Below are 19,671 nucleotides of genomic sequence, written 5' to 3'. Positions count from 1 at the left end.
AAACAAGATTCAACCAATGAGTGCATAAATAAGTGGAACAACAAATCGATGTTTCTCTCTCTCTCTCCCTTCTTCTTTCTCTCTCTCTAAAAATCAATCCATGAATAATTAGTATTTAAAAAGAAAGAAATGCAAAGGACACTACAAACACACGTGTCCTCCCAATATTACTTCCCCTACTGATTGTATCTTAAAGATAAACTTTATCTCAAACTGCCAATATTACTTCCCCTACTGATTGTATCTTAAAGATAAACTTTATCTCAAACTGCTGTTACAATAAAAGGCTAACGAGGCAGGCAATCGAAGCTGCCTGGCCAGGCCCTTTGGCCAGGGTATCCCTTAGCCCTCTCTTTCACAGGATAGGACAGGACAGGACAGGACAGGACAGGACTGGAAAGGAAAGAGAGAGAGAGAGAAATGCAGAGTCTCGGTCCCCATCCCAGAACTCCTGAATTAAAATCTACATTTTAACCAGACTCCTTGGTGACTGCATAATGATTGGCATTTATTTAGCTTTCAAATGGCCCAATATAGTGCATTAGCAGTGATCAAGGGAAGGTGGCACATGGGTGCACTGCAGGTCATCCACAAGCACTTCCTGAGGATGGTCTCTGTGCTCTCCAGCTCAGTCTGCAAGGCCAAGGCCATTACCCGCTTCCCTGGGACCAGGCCTTCAATGAAATTGAATTAGCGGGAGGACACAAAAATGCTCCAAACAAGTAGAGCCTCTGGTCAGATCTGTCTCTAAAACCTTGAACTTAGAGATATTTAATCACTGGCATCAATTGAGACACCAACAAAACATGTTTCTTGGGGGGGTTCTTGGATTTATACATTGTATCCCAGAAGCCAGGGTGATACTGCCTATTAGGAGGCCACTCTACAACCTTGATTGAATGGCACTTCATCTGGTTCTCAAATATTTATTAACTAGAGGCCCAGTGCACAAATTTGTGCACAGATGGGATCTGCCGGCCTGGCCCCAATTGGGGCAGATCAGGGCTGGACCTGATGGGGGGAGGGGCCTCAGGCGATTGGCTGGCAGGCCCTGCCCCTGATTGTGTTTTGGGGGGGCCGATTGAGGGTCAGTAGCCAGGGGAGGGACTGTGGGAGGTTGGCCGGCCAGCCCCACCCCCAATTGGTGTGTGTGGGGGCCCAATGGGAGCAGGGCCAGCTGCGGGGAGGGACTGCAGGTGGTTGGCCAGCTGGTCCTGGCCCCGATCAGGGAGAGGGTCCGATCTGGGGTAGAGCTGGCTGGGGGGAGGGGCCACAGGAGGTTGGCCGGCCATCCTCAGCCCCAGATCTGGGGGGTTTGCTGGCCACAGTGGGCGTCATAGAGACCGGTCATTCTGGTCATTACAGCGTTCCAGTTGCTGGCTTTTTATATATATAGATAGTGACCTTATTACTGTTTGGGTGTGTGTGTGTGTGTGTGTGTGTGTGTGTGTGTGTATGTGTGTGTGTGTTAGTTTGTAAGCAAATATTTTATTGGAGCGTTCATCCTAAATTATTCTGGCTCATTTTTTTTTTTTTTTTCAGATCTCTCACACAAAGCTTTCTGCGGATGACGAGTGGAAGTAAGTGATTAGTATATTTTTTATTGCTGTTACACTAAAAAGTAGATTTCCATCTTAACTGTTTGAGAAATTAAATGAAGCCATCATTTTATTTGTAAATTTCCGAGGATAGAGAAGGTGAGTTAGCATAACCATGTGTGCCCAAGGGTAGTACAGACCAAAACCACAATGCACTCTGTGCCGCCCCACAAAGCTGGATTGGTATGTCCTTCAAAATCAGGCAGTGCCAACTCAGCATTTATTTTGGGCACAAGATACACCTGGTTTTCTTCATGTGCTGCTTCCCCTGTGTTCTGCTACCTGTCACCACATGAAATGAAATAAAAGTGAAGAGTCCCTCCTTTTTTGCTTTATGGTAATCAATCAGGAATGTATTCCTAATCAAAATAGGAAATACTACATTTGTATACCACTTTATACTTCCCGCAGTATTTCCACATCAGTTAGCTATTTGACATGCATTTTCATTATGCATTCCAAAATAGATTAATGTCATAAAGCATATTTTGTTTGATATCTATGCAAGTCCTATTTTAGGCTAATGAGAGATTTACTCTTCTATCTATGTGGCCTAAGTTGAAAATCTATTCATTACGTAGAATATTAAATAGTTATTTTGAACTTGGGGCTGTAAGAACTATTACTAAATTCTTGTACCTTTTTATTTTATTTTTCACTTCCCATTTCTTCAGAGGAATGAGCATATTTTTTAATGAGCTTCTAAAAACCATTCTTGTCTCCTAAGCTCAGCTTCAACACAGAGACTAATAGCCATGTGATCTTACTCAGGATGTTTATCTGAAATGGACTTCAGTGTCTTAGTTTGATAAATAAAGGGTTTCAGTACATCCTTGGTACCTTCCAGCATTAACAACCTAAGATTCCATCTCAAATAAGCTGAACACAAGTAAGAATATTTATTTACTAGGCTCTGTGGATTAATTTCTGCACATTCTCCAGCAGGGGGCACCCCTGGGATTTGAATGGGGCCCTTTTCTGAGGCACTGCTCTACTCTTTATAGTAGTTCTGTAGAAACGCTAGTAAAGGGAAGAACCAAACCCACATATCCAACAAGTACCTTTAAAAGGTCACTATCTGTGACACAAAAGATCACTCTGCAGTGTTTTCTGACTGGTACCTTAACTAAATGCACACTGTAACCAGCCATAAGTGGAAATTTTAAGAGATTTTGTGACTAATGATGCTTCACTGGAGATGAAATTAATGCTAAACAATATTTATAAAGTTATTGGTTGGCAATGTTCATAATTTCCCCTTTCTTCCCTAATCTTGACCCTGGACTGCTCTTTCTTCCTCAGGCCAGTGGTTCTCAATCTTGGCTATATCTTAAAATTACACTGGTGGGGAACTTTAAAAATTACTGATGCCTAGATCACCATCTAGAAATCTGTGATCAGTTTCCCAGAGTTATCATAACAAAATGACACAGCCTGAGAGGCTTAAACAACAGAAATTTGTTTTCTCATAGTTCTAGAGGCTAGAAGTCCAAGATCAAGGTGTCGGTGATTCTTGGTTTCTTCTGAGGCCTCTCTCCTTACCTTGTGGATGGCCGCCTTCTTGCTGTGTCTTCCTCTGTGTGAGTTTGTGTCCTAATCTCCTCTTCTTGTAAGGACACCAGTCTGATTGGATTAGGGCCCCCCCATATGACCTCATTTTACCTTAATTACCTCTTTAAAATCCCTGTCTCCAAAAACAGTCTCATTCTGAGGCATTGAGGAATAGGACTTCAACATAGGAATTTGGGGTTAGAGGTGGGGAGACACAATTCAGCCCATTATACCCAGCGATGGTGTTTTTAATTGGTATGATCATTGAATGATCACTTAATTCACTTAATTGATCTGGGGTACAGCTCGAGCACTGTGATTTTTAACTTACAGCCAAGGTCAAGAACCACTGCTCTAGGCTTTCTTCAAAGCCACTTCTGCTATAGTTAAGCCAGATGACACCACCTTAGTGGTTTTCTCTACCATTGTGCAAAACCAAGAGTCCAAATGAAAACCTGAACATTCAGCCATCATGATTTAATCTAATTATTATTATCTATATATATAAAAGCCTAAGCAACTGTCACAACTGAAACAACCAAACGGATGACTGAACAGGCTGCGTGGGTGACCAGGCCAGCAGGGGGGTTAGTGAGGGCTGATCAAATGACTGAGCAGCAGGCTGCATGGGGCAACCAGGCCGGCGGGGGGGGGGGGGGGGCAGTTGGGGGTGACCAGGCCAGCAGGGGGGCAGTTAGGGGTGATCAAGCAGGCAGGCAGGTGAGCAGTTAGGAGCCAGTGGTCCTGGATTGTGAGAGGGATGTCCAACTGCCGGCAGCTGGACATCCCCCAAGGGGTCCCGGATTGGAGAAGGTGCAGGCTGGGCTGAGGGGAACCCCCCCACACACACACCCCATGCACGAATTTCGTGCACCGGGCCTCTAGTTGACAAATAAAATAACATACATTCTTTACAATTTTAGAACAATCCTGAAATACAGACAGATCATTATTTTAAATTTGCAAATGAGGAAACTGAGGCTCAGAGACCATAAATGACTTACGAAAGACTATATATGGTGATAAACTGGCCAATCAAGGACTGGCACCCAGGCCTTTCCAGGACCCATCAGTGATTTTTTTTGGGGGGTGTGGGGTGGGCATAACTTAACTTGAAAGGACAAGGCTGAAGTCAATACAAATGGAAAAACTAAGGGCTGAGAGGAAGTGGCTTTGCTGATAAGTTCGGGCTCCCCCTCTCAATTGCCTCTTCCCCAAGCCTGGGGGAAAGGGAGGAACCAAGAAAAATTTAGGAAAACTTTGCAGTCAAAGCCTAAAACCCTTACATTTGAAATCCCTAATTGCTTCCTATGGGCCCAGACTATTTTTTTTTGCTAAATGTGCAAAGGTTGAGGACTTTTGCAGATGACCTCATTTGCTGGTTCCAGCCTGCAGCAGGAGAAGATGTACAAGATGCACCAGGGCCACGAGTCCATGCACGTGGAGATGATCTTGATCTTCCTGTCCGCCCTGATCATCGCCCAGATAGTGCTGGTGCAGTGGAGACAGAGGCATGGCCGGTCCTACAACGTAAGTCACCCTGGTGGCTGCTGGAAGCCTCCTCCTCTTGCGGCCACATCCTTCCTTTTTTTTTTTTTTTTTTTTTTTTTACCATTTTGAAGAAAATGGTTTGTTTAAGTCAGTGATTCTCAACTGGGTACAATTTTGGCCCCAGGAGACATTTGGCAACATCTGGAAACATTTTTTATCCTCAGTGGAAGGGGTTGGGGGGTGCTACTGGCATCTAGAAGGTAGAGGCCAGGGATGCTGCTCAACATGCACAGGACAGCTCCTTACAACAAAAGAAACGTCCATGGTGCCAAGGTTGAGAAGCCCTGGTTTAAGGAAACCAATTTTCCTTTTGTGCATGAACAACTTCTGCCATTGGCCCAGGAAAGGAGAATTAGGAATTCCAGAAACAAAAGGTGAGGCTGTCTAACTTTGTTTCATTCGCAATAAACTCTGGCACTGATGGCTTGCATGTTCATGAAAGCTTGTTTATGCAAACACTGCACTGACAGCCACATAGGGCACAATCCCATTTTCAAAGACCAGTCCCACTCAAGCATGTCCACTTGACCTTTGCCGTCTCATATCCCCTGGGCTGTTGGGCCTGAGACCTTACAATGTTTAGAGCAGTGGTTCTCAAATCTCAGGGTGTAACTCTATCACCTAGAGGGCTTATTAAATCCGATTCTCAGGTCCCATCCTGAGTTTCTGATTCAACAGGTGCCCAATAATTTGCAAGTCTAGCAAGTTCCCAGATGGTCCTGGGACCACATTTTGATGATCAATGGTTTGGACTTGAATGTGGCCTAAGTGAAGAAACATTGTAAAGGGAGAAGGTCCTCAGTGATCACTCTACATGATTCTGGGTCTTGGACTGATCATTTATAAGAAGACTCGCCTGTGACATATGAAGTGCTGGCTTAAACCAGTATTTCATTTTCCTCTTACCCATCATAAAGATTATTTTCTGTGTAGCACAGGGTCTAAGGAAATTCTTTAGAATTCTGTATAATACTTAAATTGAGGCAATTTTGTACATTTTACATAGAAAGAGCAATTTTGGGTGGTTTGTTTGTTTTTCTAGGTAGAATAGAAAAGAGAGGGAAAGGCATTGAGAAACATCGATGTGAGAGAAACACATCGATTGGTTGTCTCCTGCACGAGCCCCACCCAGGACCCAGGCTGGGGAGGATCCTGCAACCAAGGTACGTGCCCTTGACCAGAATCTAACATGGGACCCTTGGGTCCACAGGCCAATGCCCTAGCCACTGAGCCAAACCAGCTAAGGCTTGGGTGGTTCCTGTTGTTGTTTTGATGGGGTGGTGGTTTTTATTTAAAAGAACATGTATCAATTTGCTGCCATGTCACTATTGTCTTGTTAATTAAAATAAACATCCTCTACATTACAGAGGTGTTTGTTTTTTAATGAAGGAGACTAGAATTAAACCTCATTAGTTATGCTCTCATATCAAAGAAAAGATTTTTAAATATATCTTAAACATGGTTTCCTTATCTGCAAAATAGAAATGCCTAACAGAATTTCTGGAGAAACTTACTTATACTATAAAAACACTGATATGTTAAAAGCTAAAAGCAAATGTTTGGAGAAAGATATGTCATGATAGCACTAATAAAAGAAAGCTGGATTAAGCTATATTAATTTCAGGTAAAGCAGACTTCAGAACAAGGATAACTATTAGGGATAACGAGGGGCATTACATAATGATACAAGGGTCAGTTATTCAAGAAGACACAGAAGTTCTTTTTTAAAATTTATCTTTATTACTGAAAGTATTACAGTTGTCCCCTTTTTCCCCATTAGGCCCTTCTAGCCTGCCCCTGTTGTATATGTGCCTAACAACAGAGCATCAAAATATATGAGGCAAAAACTGATAGAACTGCAAGGAGAAATTGACAAATCCACAATTACATTTGGAGATTGCAACACCCTCTTTCAGTAGCCAATAGATCAAGCAGGAGGAAAATTGTAAGGATATAGTTGACCTGAACAGTACCATTGATCAACTTACTTTAACTCATAGAATGAGTCATCCAGCAACAACAGAGCACACATTCTTCTCAAGCTCTCATGACGCATTTACCAAGATAGACCACATTCTAGGCCATAAAACACACCAAAACAAACTTGAAAGAATAGAAATCACACAAAGAACAGTTGACCCTTGAGCAAACAAGTTTGAACTGCACAGATCCACTTATATGCAGATTCTTAAAAATCAATATTCAGTCAGTCCTCCACACCCCCAGGTTTCACATTCATGGATTCAAACGAGTGTGGACTGAAAAGAGAATCTTTGATCTGTGGTGGGAATGGACTTATTTCAGAGGGCCAATTTACGTTATATGCAGCTTTCAATGGGGTGGCAGGTGCTGGGCAATGGTGCCCCTAACCCCTGCCCCAAGCTGTTCAAGAGTCAACTTTATACTCTCAGACCACAAAAACTAAACTAGAAATCAATAACACAAAGCTAGAAAAATCCCCAAATACTTGGACTTTAAATAATATAATACTAAATAACACGAGTCAAAGAAGAGGACTCAAGAGAAATTAAAAATTTATTAAAACCAAATGAAAATACAACATATCAAAGTTTGTGAAAGGTAGCAAAAGCAGTGCTTAGAGGGAAAGGTAGCATTGAATGCATACATTAGAAAAGAAAATTAGGGTCTAAAATCAGTGATCTAAGCATCTACCTTTAAAGTATGAATAAATAAGCAAACTATGATATCTCCATACAATAAAATATTAGTATATAATAAAAAAGGTATGCACTATCAAGCCATGGAAAGACATGACATGGAGGAACCTTGGTGAACCCAGCCAATATAAAGGCCACATACTATATGAATCCAATTATATATCACTAGAGGCCCAATGCACGAAAATTCGTGCAAGAGTAGGCCTTCCTTCCCCTGGCTGCCAGCACCGGCTTCCCTCCGGCACCCAGGATCTGGACTTCCTTCCTCCAGCCGCCTGCAGGCACCTGGGACCTGGGCTGCTTCCTTCCTGCCCCGGCTTTGTCAGGAAGGACATCTGGAATGACATCCGGAAGATGTCCGGTCTAATTAGCATATTACCCTTTTATTATTATATTCTGAAAAATACAAAACCATAGAGAGAGTAAAATGATGGTTGGTTTTGTTTTTTTTGGACAGTGGTTGCCAGTAGTTCATGGAGGTAAAGAGGAAGGACAAACAAGGGAAACAGGAATTTTAGGGCAGTAAATGGATCTGTATAATACTGTAATTTTGGATACAAGACCTTAGGCATTTGTCAAATCCCAATGAACTACTGTATACAGCACAAGAAGCAGACCTTAAGGTAGGCAAAATTTTAAAGATCATTTAGGAGATTGGGGATCCCAGGGAGAAATGCAGATGGTGACAAGAGAATCTAACTTCATTGTAAGTGTATGAAACAACCTCACCGAAGGGCATTGGGGGTCAAGGTGCCGCTCCAAGTGCCTTTGGAAGTGAGACGAGTCTGGTAAGACTAAGGCACTAACAGGGGTGGGCAAACTTTTTGACTCGAGGGCCACAATGGGTTCTTAAACTGGACCGGAGGGCCGGAACAAAAGCATGGATGGAGTGTTTGTGTGAACTAATATAAATTCTAAGTAAAGGAGCGGAGGGGAGAGCAAGAGAACCGGATAGAACAGCCGGATCCGGCCCACGGGCCGTAGTTTGCCCACGGCTGCCTAGGAGCTGCACACGAGCACTGTACTCTAGTGGATAAAACAGTTTCCCAGGAGGGTATAGGTTAACAATTCCGATCCTGCTATGTATGTATGTATACTGGGATGGGAAAATTATGTAAACTGTGGCAGATGGTGGGAGTGGGAGTTTATGGATAAGCAAGGGGAGGAAACTTTTTAAAAAGTAGGAAGTGCACACAATATATGTGAACAGTTTTGTACGTTAATCATTATTTATACATTTATTTATGCCCTGAGGGCATTTTTAATTACACATCAAGTATTATTTTCACATTATTTCATGCATAATTTGGATCATGTACGTCAGAGATGAGGGACTAATCTAAAAAGCTCAGAACATTTTCAGACACAGCTTTTAACAAATAGGTTTATCTTCTGAAGAGATCATTTAATTTGTCTCTTCAGATTCTGCTCTGTGGCCTGTAGAAGCTGTGAATATCAGAGCAGCTTACTATGATAAAGCAAAAGAAACAGGTTACTTAGAAAGCAGTTTTAAAACATAATATTAACTGCTCCTAAGTGATGCCAAAAAGTGTCGAGAGAAAGTAGATAGAAAATGGAATGTTGTTATTTGGTTTGGGATACAACTAAATACCTGGATGTTTCCAAATACTCATATTTTTAGCATAACATAGTCCAAGCATCTGGATATTTGAATTTTTCTCTTTCCAGCTGATAGTGCTGATATGGTTTAGATATAGGCAGAGCCTCAGAATTAAATTATTTCCAAATGCTTTTAACAGCCTTCAATTAAAAATAAAATTTCATTCAACACCATCCTCTCCACCTTCTTTTATGTCTCCTACTTTTCGTATCTGCAGGAAATAGTGGGGGAGGGTGCCGAAAAAGAACCCTTCTCCTTCCCTTCAAACCAGTAGAAAGCCTATTGACTACATACATAGAATTGGGGTTTTAGACACACCGTTAACTTGCCTCAATACACTGGCAAATCCTTAAGCCACAGATTGAAATATTGCTCTATTTAAAACAAACTCCCTGCCTATTAATAGCTGTGAAACACTAGAATATAGTACTATATCAATAAACCATTAGGCCTGTTCAAAGCTTTTTAAAATGAGGCAAGGCACAAATATACACATACTTACGTAATATTGCAGAAGCTCCTTTAACAGTTTAAATAGCAAAATCAACAGTCTGAATTGAAGATAGAAATCTAGACCTAGTGGATTTCTAAGAATCCTTCATATGCCATGATTCCATTATTTTACTTATTCAATTTATGCCCACACTTTCCTTCATTGCCTTTGTTCTGATAGCACAATATTCTTGGAGTCATTTATGTACATGATGATTTTCTGCTTACCTCTAGCATCCCCCTGCTCTCCCTCCATCCCACCCATACAAATACACACAGACACGGGTACACGTGGCTGCAAACATAGTAGTTTAGGATTTGCAGTGCAAAGGAAATAAGTATCACATACATACATAGCTTCCCTTCTTTCCTTCCTTCCTTCCTTCCTCCCTCCCTCTCTCCCTCCCTCCCTCCCTCCCTCTCTTTCCTTCCTTCCTTCCTTCCTTCCTTCCTTCCTTCCTTCCTTCCTTCCTTCCTTCCTTCCTTCCTCCCACCCTCCCTCCCTTCCTTATTGTGTGACCCATTCACCATCCTGTACAACCAGACAAAAGATATTTGTTTTGTCTTGACTTGCAATTCTTTCCAGATTCATCCATAATGCATGGTAAAAGAAAAAACATGGTACCACTGGGCAGCATCTGATCCGTCAGGACAATCCTCCTGCCATGATGTGCGGGTGGGGAGAAGGTGGGTGATGTGATCCAGATGCAGGGCCAGTCATGCAGATGTGTTTTATATGCACATGCCCAGATGGTGACCCCTCTGGCATCATTAATGTGTCCCAGCTGCCAGGCTCCTCTGTTGCATGCATGCACCTCAAGTTCACATATTTCATGTGTTTATTTATGAGGCACAACATTCCTACATTTCATATGTGGCAGTTACTATTAAAAATGAGAGGTTTTAACTGCTCTGGAAATTGATAAAGAATTTTTTAAATTGCTATGAAATGTGGCCCTCATTTCAAAAGGACTTCTCTGTACAATCATTTAATTCATAACACAAATTTCTGACCTTTGTCCTTACATGTTGAGAAAATCTGGTGCTGGGTTTAGACTTTAAGGATAGTTAATAAATTGAATATTTGCATACAGAATACATTATAATGATATATATTTTTTGCTTTCCTTTTATTTCTGATCTCCAAGGCCTATTTTTTAAAAAGTTGCAGATCTATACATTTGAACATTGTTATTTTCTGTTAATTAAATCCAGGCATCAAGTAAGAGAAATTTGGGATTTTCCAGGAATGGGTTGTATTTATAAATCCACAAGGAGAGAACTAGTTTTATAAAAATACAGTCCAATGGTCACTTCAAACTATCATGAATTATAACTCCACCGATTTGAGGAAATTGATTAGTCTTGTAAAATTTGGCTTATAACCTAAAGTATAAAATATGGGAGGATGGTAGTTTCACTGAATTAAAATGAACCAATTCAAATTTTTATTTAAAAAAAAAAGCTCAGCATATTTATGGGGGAAGTAAAAAGATGAATCAAATTCTTAGAGAGATGAAAAATGCAAGTGACAGGTAATCAGATTTTGAAAGATGGATTTCATATCCATTTCCTTCTTTGATATCAGAAGTAATGAACTAAAAAATTCAAAACCTACAATAAAGCATAGATGACTATCTCCACAATAAGCAAAAGGAAACGAGGGACCCAAATACTGATGAGATTTTTAAGGAGCTCCACACTTATTCTCAGCAGTAGAGGGTCAGTCCGACTGACATGGCTTAGTGATTGAATGTTGACCTATGAACCAGGAGGTCACAGTTCGATTCCCAGTCAGGGCACATTTCTGGGTTTCAGGCTCAATCCCCTGTGTGGGCCATGCAGGAGGCAACCAATCAATGGTTCTCTCTCATCATTGATGTTTCTATCTCTCCCTTTCCCTCCTCTCTGAAATCAGTAAAGATATATACATATTTTTTAAATGGGTTATTTAAAAAACAACAACAGTAGAAACTCAAAGTTGCTAATGCTGAATGTTAAAAGGAGTGAATCTTGAGTCTTGATTTCCTCATATATGGCTTCTGGTCCTCACAAAAACTATTCTACTTCCTTAAGGAAGCCTGTTTTTCCTATTTGAGTATATATACATACTAGAGGCCCTGTGCACGAAATTCGTGCATGGAGTGGGGGGTGTCCTTCAGCCCAGCCTGCGCCCTCTCCAAACTGGGACTGCTGGCTCCCAACTGCTCGCCTGCCTGCCTTCCTGATTGCCCCTAACCACTTCTGCCTGCCAGCCTGATCACCCCCTAACCACTCCCCTGACAGCCTGATTGATGTCTAACTGCTCCCCTGCCAGCCTGGTCACCCCTAACTGCCCTCCCCTGCAGGTCTGGTCACCCCTATCTACCCTCCCCTGCAGGCCTGGTCCCCCCAACTGCCCTTCCCTGCAGGCCTGGGACCGCCCAACTGCCCTTCCCTACAGGCCCCAGTCACCCCCAACTTACCTCCTCTGCCAGCCTGGTCACCCCTAACTGCCCTCCCCTGCAGGCTTGATCACCCCCAACTGCCCTCCCTTGCAGGTCTGGTTGCTCCCAACTGCCCTCTCCTGCTGGCCATCTTGTGGCGGCCATCTTATGTCCACATGGGGGTAGCCATCTTTGGCCACATAGGGGCAGCCATCTTGTGTGTTGGAGTGATGGCCAATTTGCATATTACTCTTTTATTAGATAGGATAGAGGCCTGGTGCATGGGTGGGGGCCAGCTGCTTTGCCCTGAAGGGTGTCCCGGATCAGGGTAGGGGTTCCCTTAGGGCATGGGGTGGCCTGGGTGAGGGGCCTGTGGTGATTTGCAGGCCAGCCACACCCCCAGCGACCCAAGCGGAGGCCCTGGTATCTGGGATTTATTATTTATCTTCTATAATTGAAACTTTGTAGCCTTGAGAGGAGCCAAGCCTCCTGCTCGCTCTGTGGCTGCAGCCATTTTTGTTGGGATTTATTTATCTTCTCTAATTGAAACTTTGTAGCCTTGAGTGGAGTCCAAGGCCAGCCAGGGTGTGCAGGAAGCTTGGCTTCCTCCATTGCCAGGGAAACCCAAGCCTCCTGCTCACTCCGTGGCTGCAGCCATCTTGGTTGGGTTAATTTGCATACTTGCTCCTGATTGGCTGGTGGGCATGGCTTGTGGGTGTAGCGGAGGTACGGTCAATTTGCATATTACTCTTTTATTAGATAGGATATATATTTCATAAATAAAGGTGCAAACCCATTCATTAGCTTTGACCATACCCACAAAATAGGATGGAAAATTAAAGCAATTATCTGACTAATTCAGGCAAGAGTAAGAATATGTATCCTTCCTTGGAAGTACTGAATTCTAAAACAAAAAGCAGGTTATAGGATATTTTTTCTGAACTCTTTAGATAGTTACCTCAGATTTGCTCCATGTGTATTTTTGTTCAAATGCATATGTATAATGACAACTGTACTGTTCTCTGAAAGACTTAGAGCAATGCTAAGATTACGGATCCAGGTTGTTTTAGGGATGAAGCAATTAAAAGAGAATGGAAAGCCTGGGAAATGTCTTCTTATTTGACATGGAAAGGAGAATGGCTGTGGCCTTGCCTTTTTCACTTACATCTTGAAATCCTATCAAATTTGGTTATTGACCTTTGGACTATTATAACCAAGATCTTATTAAAAGATCCACAAATACATCCATATACTCTTTTTTTAAAGCCACCTCCTTTTATCTTTTTCAAACTTAAAAAGGGTTTATTTGTTATTTCACATATATATTTAGTTTCTAAATATAAGACTTTAAATGTATTAAGAGACAATTTCTATTAGAAAGTTTTCATTGTGTAAGGCCACCTCCTTTAATTACAAAGATGAAGAGAGTAAAGACAACAAATAAATTACATCAGCCTTTGTTTATACCCAGATGACATATGTACATGCATGCTATAACAACTCTTTCTACATCCTGGCAGGCATGATTAATCGATCATGATACTCTTTAACACAAAACCAGGACCCACGCTTAGAATCCTCCTCAACAGAGCATTGCCAGGTGCCACCACCAATTAAAGTCCACACCGGAAATTAAACCTTGTTGCCATTCCCTTCTTATACTGGTGCTGAGTAAATGATAGGTGGTTAGTCTACAGACGATAAAACATAAAATACCAAAGATTATTGCTATTGTTTAAACCTATCCGCTTTTCACAAGAGAGGTGAATAGCTCATATTGTTACAGAAAACCGGAGAAGAACCAAGCAACACTTAGAGAGATGGAGTTACATTTATTATTATTATTATTATTATTATTATTATTACACGTGGGCCCAGAGGAAATGTCTCTCAAATTCTGGGCGAAGTCACACAAGAAGTTTCCTGTATTTATACCTTTTTACCATCTTTGTCTCCCAAATATGGGGTTTTCCGGGCCCCTTTGCAAGTTCTTAAAGAGCCCCTATGTGCTGGGGCTTTGAGACCTCAACCAAAGGCTTGGCCTGGTGCCAGCACTGATAACTTCGTCTGGGGAAGGTTTAATGGCCTCTCTGAAGTGGGAGTAGCCTTATTTTCCTTATTATTTAAGCAAGCAAGCATTTACAGAAGCCAAAATAGCAGGGTTAAAATTTCAAACAGCAGTTTTTATATAAGATGGATGCTTCAGTATTAGGCCCAAACGATCTAACAAATAGGAATGTCAGTCACTATGGTAACCATATCAAGTCATTGACCTCCAGCCCATCAGTGTAGTCCTGCTTCCTGCCATGCGAGCTTGAGGCCGGCCAACTTACAAAACCATCTGATGGCTACTTGGACTCAGGTCAGTGGTATAGACCACGAAGGGGTTATACACAGAGGGGCAGGAGATAGTCTGATCCATGTCTTAGGGCTGCCTGGAAAAGGCAGCAGAAACCAAAGAGGAAAGACAAGAAGCAAATGGTGGGTTGCAAATCTAATAGTCAGGGTTGAGGTAACAGCACAGTCGGGACTGCAGGGTTAACCCTGCGGCGTGCACTGGGACAGCAAGCAGAAGCCTCCCAGAAGCTGCGGGGACACCACTCCTCCCTTGAGATCAGGTGCATCTGCACGTGTGCCCCTGTAGTAACCACAGCCCCTGAGCTCTGTGCAGTACTGTTTGCAGGGGCTTTCCCTTCAGGGATTTCCTTTGATCCCCACCTCAGTCAGCACAGGCAGGCGGGTCAGGCATTGTTATCTCCCATTTTACAACTGAAAGGAAGCTCCTTTATCCAAAATCACATAGCTGTCCAAGCCTAACGTTGCTTTCATCTGAAATATCCCAAAGAAAGAAAGTGTCAGAAGCTGGATATTTTGAATTATTTCCCATTCGAATTTTCAGGTAATTGTGCCGGTCTGCTCCATGTGCATGGTACATAGGAGTTTGTAGTTGAATGGTTAACCAGTTGAGTGTTACAGACAGGATTCTGAATCGTTTGACGATGGGCATGCCCTTCTGGGCCCTGAGTCATTGAAAGAGACTTTCTGTTCATTTCTCTAACAGCTGGTGACCCTGTTGCAGATGTGGGTTGTCCCTTTGTATTTCACAATAAAACTTTACTGGTGGCGGTTTCTGTCTATGTGGGGAATGTTCTCAGTTATCACCAGTTACATCCTCTTCAAAGCTACACGAAAGCCCCTCTCCGGGAGAACACCCCGGTAGGTATTCCACTTGTTTCTTCTCTACCATCGCCTTTATTGTAAACACTAAAAAGTATATTTAACTTCCATTTTCCTGGATGGGCGGGGCGGGCGGGGGGGATGTTATGCTTCTTTTTTTTGTCTTCAGTAACAAAACTGTTTGGAGATTAGCCATAACACTGTCAGTTCACATTCATTATTTAATGGTGATTCAGACATGCCTGTAAAATTTATTACTTTAGCTATTAAGTAGTGAAGGCCTGGAGAAAGAGAAGTGAAACTGTTAAGTTTTCTAGAGCACTCTGCGTGTTTATTTTTAACTCGGCATTTTGTTTATTCCACTATAAGTTGTCACGCACATTTTATAAGAGAGCAAGAGTTAGAAGTCCATATTTTTAACAACTCTGCATGAGGTTTGTATCTGATAAATCATAAGAAATGATTTATTACTCTCATAACAAATGAAGCTTTAAAATTCCATTGATCATTTTAATGACCATTGTCAACCTCTGGACATTTATATAATTTCATCACATTATTCACATCTTTCCAAAGTGCTTATAATGTGCCCACAAGCTTGCTCTCCCTCTCCTTGTTCTTTAGATAAGATCTGAACCCAATTCCAGCTATAACTGGAATAGGAGAAAGAGAAAATGGGTGAAGTGTTTAATGGTAATAAGACAATGCAATTTAATGGTAATAAAGACAAATGATCTTTGTTGGAAAATAAGTCATAAACGCCTGTAAAATATTTTTATGATTATTTAGCCATTCAGATGCTTGTGTTTAATCCTCTAAAATAGTGAGAGAGATAAAATCAGCTTTTCCTTCTAGTATGCAGTAAGAAAAAAATATGCAGTAAGAGAAATTAGATCAATACATGTCATGATAAAGATTGAAATTCAAATAAACGAATTTAGGCTTATGAGCACTTTAATTTAATCCCACGTTGGGAAGTGCTTGGGGTGGTGTTAGGAGACCTTCTATACTGGCCAGTTTGAGGTCTTAGTCTTTGTAAGGACCTGGTTCCCCCATCAGCAAATGGACAGCTGGGACCCTTCCTTCCTACAAAATGTGTAAGTTATTTAAGAATTGTGATGTGATCTAAGTTTTGGATGAATTGAAATGTACTTTCTTTCATCCCCTGGATATAATCTATATTGTATTTTAATGAAAGCAGTTCTCTTTTCCAATGCATAATGCATTCCCCTGGTGAAATGCAGTCCTTCTGTGCACATCAGCTCATTCAGTGCCGAGACCTTCACTACAGGAAATACCCAAGTGCTGCCTTGTTACCCCCATGGCTCCAATAGCTCAGATGGCCGGGGTCCCACGCCCTCTGCTTCTCGTGCCCACAGTGCACCCATGTCAGCTTCTTCCTCCCTGCAGTAGTCTGAAGGCCAAGCCACGCCACTCACATGTTATGCAGGCCCAGCCGCCGCTTGGAGAGAAACAATGGAAGAGGCTAATTAGGGCCCCTTTCCTTTTAGAAAAGCAGTAAGGATAAAGAAACTCATTGAGTAGAGGTAGTGGGCCCTAAGCATCTTTATGGATCTTTGCTTCATCATCACATTATAGCAAATGTGCATGGTGCAGAAGGCAAACCCCAGAGGAGTGGTCTTCGGTGCCAAGGCAGTTTAAAAACTGGCTGTTCCTCCCCCAGAGCACACCAAGCCCCGGCTGAGGGGCAGGGTCGCAGATAAGAAGTGGGTTTCGTTTCTACTACGGTCGGGGTGTCGGTCAAGCAATGTTCAGGCTCAAAAATAGGCCACAAAGAGCTTGGCCTGATCCCATCAAGTCTGTGGACACTGCTCTGAAGCCCTACCCAGTTTCTGTCCTGGCTTATCTGTAATCAAACTAACAAGGAAGTTCTGGACTCTGGGAACCTGTACCCCCAAAAGGAGGACAATTTAGGGGGTGATATTTGGAAAAGCTAATACTGTACATCCCTCATGATAATATGACACAGTAAGCATTGAATGTGCCAAGTCTTTGGAACATTAATACGTTATCTCACACAACCTTCAGGGCGATTTAGCAGCTGGTGTTGTCATCCTCCCTTTATAAATGAGCGGTCGTAGGAAGAAATGTGGGGTAGGGTGGCCAGGGTCCCCCAGGGAGTAAGTGGCAGAGCCCAGAAACAACCCAAAGATGGCTGACATGCCAAGCCCCTGCTCCCAACAGCAGGCTGTGGCTTAATGACATCAACAAACTGCTTTGCACAGAGAAACCCTGCACTTACAGAAGCTGTTAGGAACACCTCTGGTGCTGGCACCACCTTGAGAGGGGCCCTTCAGGTAGAGAGAGGATGTGTGGAGTCCAAGGATCCCCACTCCGGTGCACGCTGGTGTTTTGGAGTGAAGAGGGAGCTCTTCTCGAGGTTGGCCACTTTTCCCATCATCTCCCCTTTTAGCAACACAAACTTCCACCTTGATCTGGCTGCACTAAGCCAAGATTCAAACTGTTCAGCACTGGCAAAGCAAAAGCACCCACACCATGGCCCCGGGAGACACTCTGGCCCTAAAGCCGCTCTGGCCCCTTTAGTGATGACACAGCCTCACAGTGATTGGAGTCACTTCCTGCAGGTTTCCCGCTCTGCCTTGTCACTCCTCATTGCTGAGGCCTCCCTCAGGCAGGATTATACTTGGAGGAGGAGGTGTGCTACCCCCCACCCCCATCTCTCGACTGCCCTTATATGTGAGTTGCTTGAAATGAAGAAAGCATTTCACCATAGAAATTATGTAAATGACAATTCATTTCTCCGGTTAGCCCACAACCCCCACTTAAAACACGTTTCAGAAAGTCTCTTCTGAATGGAGCTCAGTGAAGTGGGGTACCTTTTAAATAACATCAAAACATTACATAAAACCAACTGGCATGGCTCAGTAGTTGAGCATCAGCCTGTAAAACAGGAGTTCACGGTTCGATTCCCAGTCAGGGCATATACCCGGGTTGCAGGATAGATCCCCAGTGTGGGGCATGTGGGGCATGCAGGAGGCAGCTGATCAATGATTCTCTTTTTTTTTTTTTAAATATATTTTATTGATTTTTTTAACAGAGAGGAAGGAAGAGGGATAGAGAGTTAGAAACATCCATCAGCTGCCTCCTGCACACCCCCTACTGGGGATGTGCCCGCAACCAAGGTACATGCCCTTGACCGGAATCGAACCTGGGACCCTTGAGTCTGCAGGCCGACGCTCTATCCACTGAGCCAAACCAGTTAGGGCTCAATGATTCTCTTTCATCATTAATCTTTCTATCTCTCTCTCCCTCTCTGAAATCAATAAAAATATATATATATTTAAAAACCACTACATTAGTAATATCACAGAACTAAAGCATTTGATGCAATGGCTCCAACAGGGAGGAAGACAGGGGAGGTGGGAGAGTTGAGGACAGGGCTTCAGGGTTGGAGGTGAGAGGGTGGGGTCAGGTTTCTGGAGTGAGACTCTAAATGAAGTTTGGTGTAGAAGGCAGGAGAGGGGCTTCAGGAAGATGAGGAAAGAAAGGACTGAGAGGCAAGCAGGGCCTCCCGCCATTGTTCGCCCTTGAGAGCATCAGTCCAGCCACCTGCTATTGCCTCTGGGCACCAAAGGTAGCCTCCCAGCTAGCGGCTCCTCCTTCCACCACCTCTTCCTGTCTCCGGGCTGGAGTAGGGGGGACTTGAACTGTGGCACACCAGGAATGGAACTGGGCACCAGCCTCCTCCCACATCCTCCCAGGCATGAAGCAGCCTTGTGGCCCACTGCATAGCTTTTTCTAAGGGTTTTACTGCCAGGGATGTGGGGAATGAACAGGGTTCCCTTCTAGATCATCTCCACTCCATCCTCCATCCCCATCCTCTCACTTGCCCACCGAGGCCCTGTGGGAAGAAGGAAAGGCCTTAAGAGAGGTCATGGTCAGAGCATCCAAAGAACAGAAAAAAACGAGGCTGAAGCACTCTTGCAAGTTCACCCCAGGGCTGGGGAGGGGCTCTTTGATGAAGATGAGATGGGCTGAGGGCTGAGTTCGTTTGCTCTGGGGCTGGGGGCAGCAGGAGGAGCAGGAGGAAGCGTAACTCCTGGAGGAGGTGCTGTCTCCTCTTGACTTCTCCTCCCAACTTTGTCTCTCCAAGGCACTCCTGCCAAAAGCACTCTAAGCTAACCAACCCTAGAGCCAAATGGGAAAAGGAGGGGAAGGAAGAGGCAGGGTGCCAGGTGGAGTAACCATCCCTGAAGGCCATTTTCACATGAGGAAGATGGGTAAATTACAATGACTTTATATATGCATATACACAGAAACACATGTACATGGTAGCTGATAGAATATACTTACGTTCTTGTATTACATAATAAATAGAATTTTAGAAACTCAAAACTGACTTATGACAATGTTTAAAAAAGATAAAATACTTTATCATATATCATGCTCTGTGTTTCTCCCCATTTTTCACTCTACAGATTGGTCTACAAATGGTTTCTTCTCATCTATAAACTCAGCTACACATTTGGTGTTGTGGGTTATTTGGCTATCATATTTTCATTGAGTGGACTTCATTTATTTTTCAAGTAAGTATA

The 19,671-nt window shown here is 43.0% G+C and overlaps 1 protein-coding gene across 2 annotated transcripts in view; it reads left to right on the top strand.

Annotated features, from left to right (window-relative positions):
* The window catches only part of RNF175 (ring finger protein 175), a 32,935-nt gene that overhangs the window by 1,357 nt on the left and 11,907 nt on the right, over nt 1-19,671 (top strand). The window contains exons 2-5 of one of the 2 annotated variants that reach the window (XM_080673207.1): nt 1,543-1,580; nt 4,538-4,679; nt 14,979-15,133; nt 19,555-19,662. In XM_080673207.1, coding sequence (XP_080529333.1) covers nt 1,543-1,580; nt 4,538-4,679; nt 14,979-15,133; nt 19,555-19,662 — 443 coding nt within the window. Of the gene's footprint in view, nt 1-1,542; nt 1,581-3,077; nt 3,179-4,537; nt 4,680-14,978; nt 15,134-19,554; nt 19,663-19,671 lie in introns of those variants that run through there. The other variant, XM_080673208.1, reaches the window with a different exon arrangement.

This window comes from Plecotus auritus (genome assembly GCF_963455305.1).
Source record: "Plecotus auritus genome assembly, chromosome: 6".
Taxonomy (NCBI): Eukaryota; Metazoa; Chordata; class Mammalia; order Chiroptera; family Vespertilionidae; genus Plecotus; species Plecotus auritus.
The sequence above is the reverse complement of the archived record's forward strand: the minus strand, read 5'-3'. Positions and strand labels throughout refer to the sequence as shown.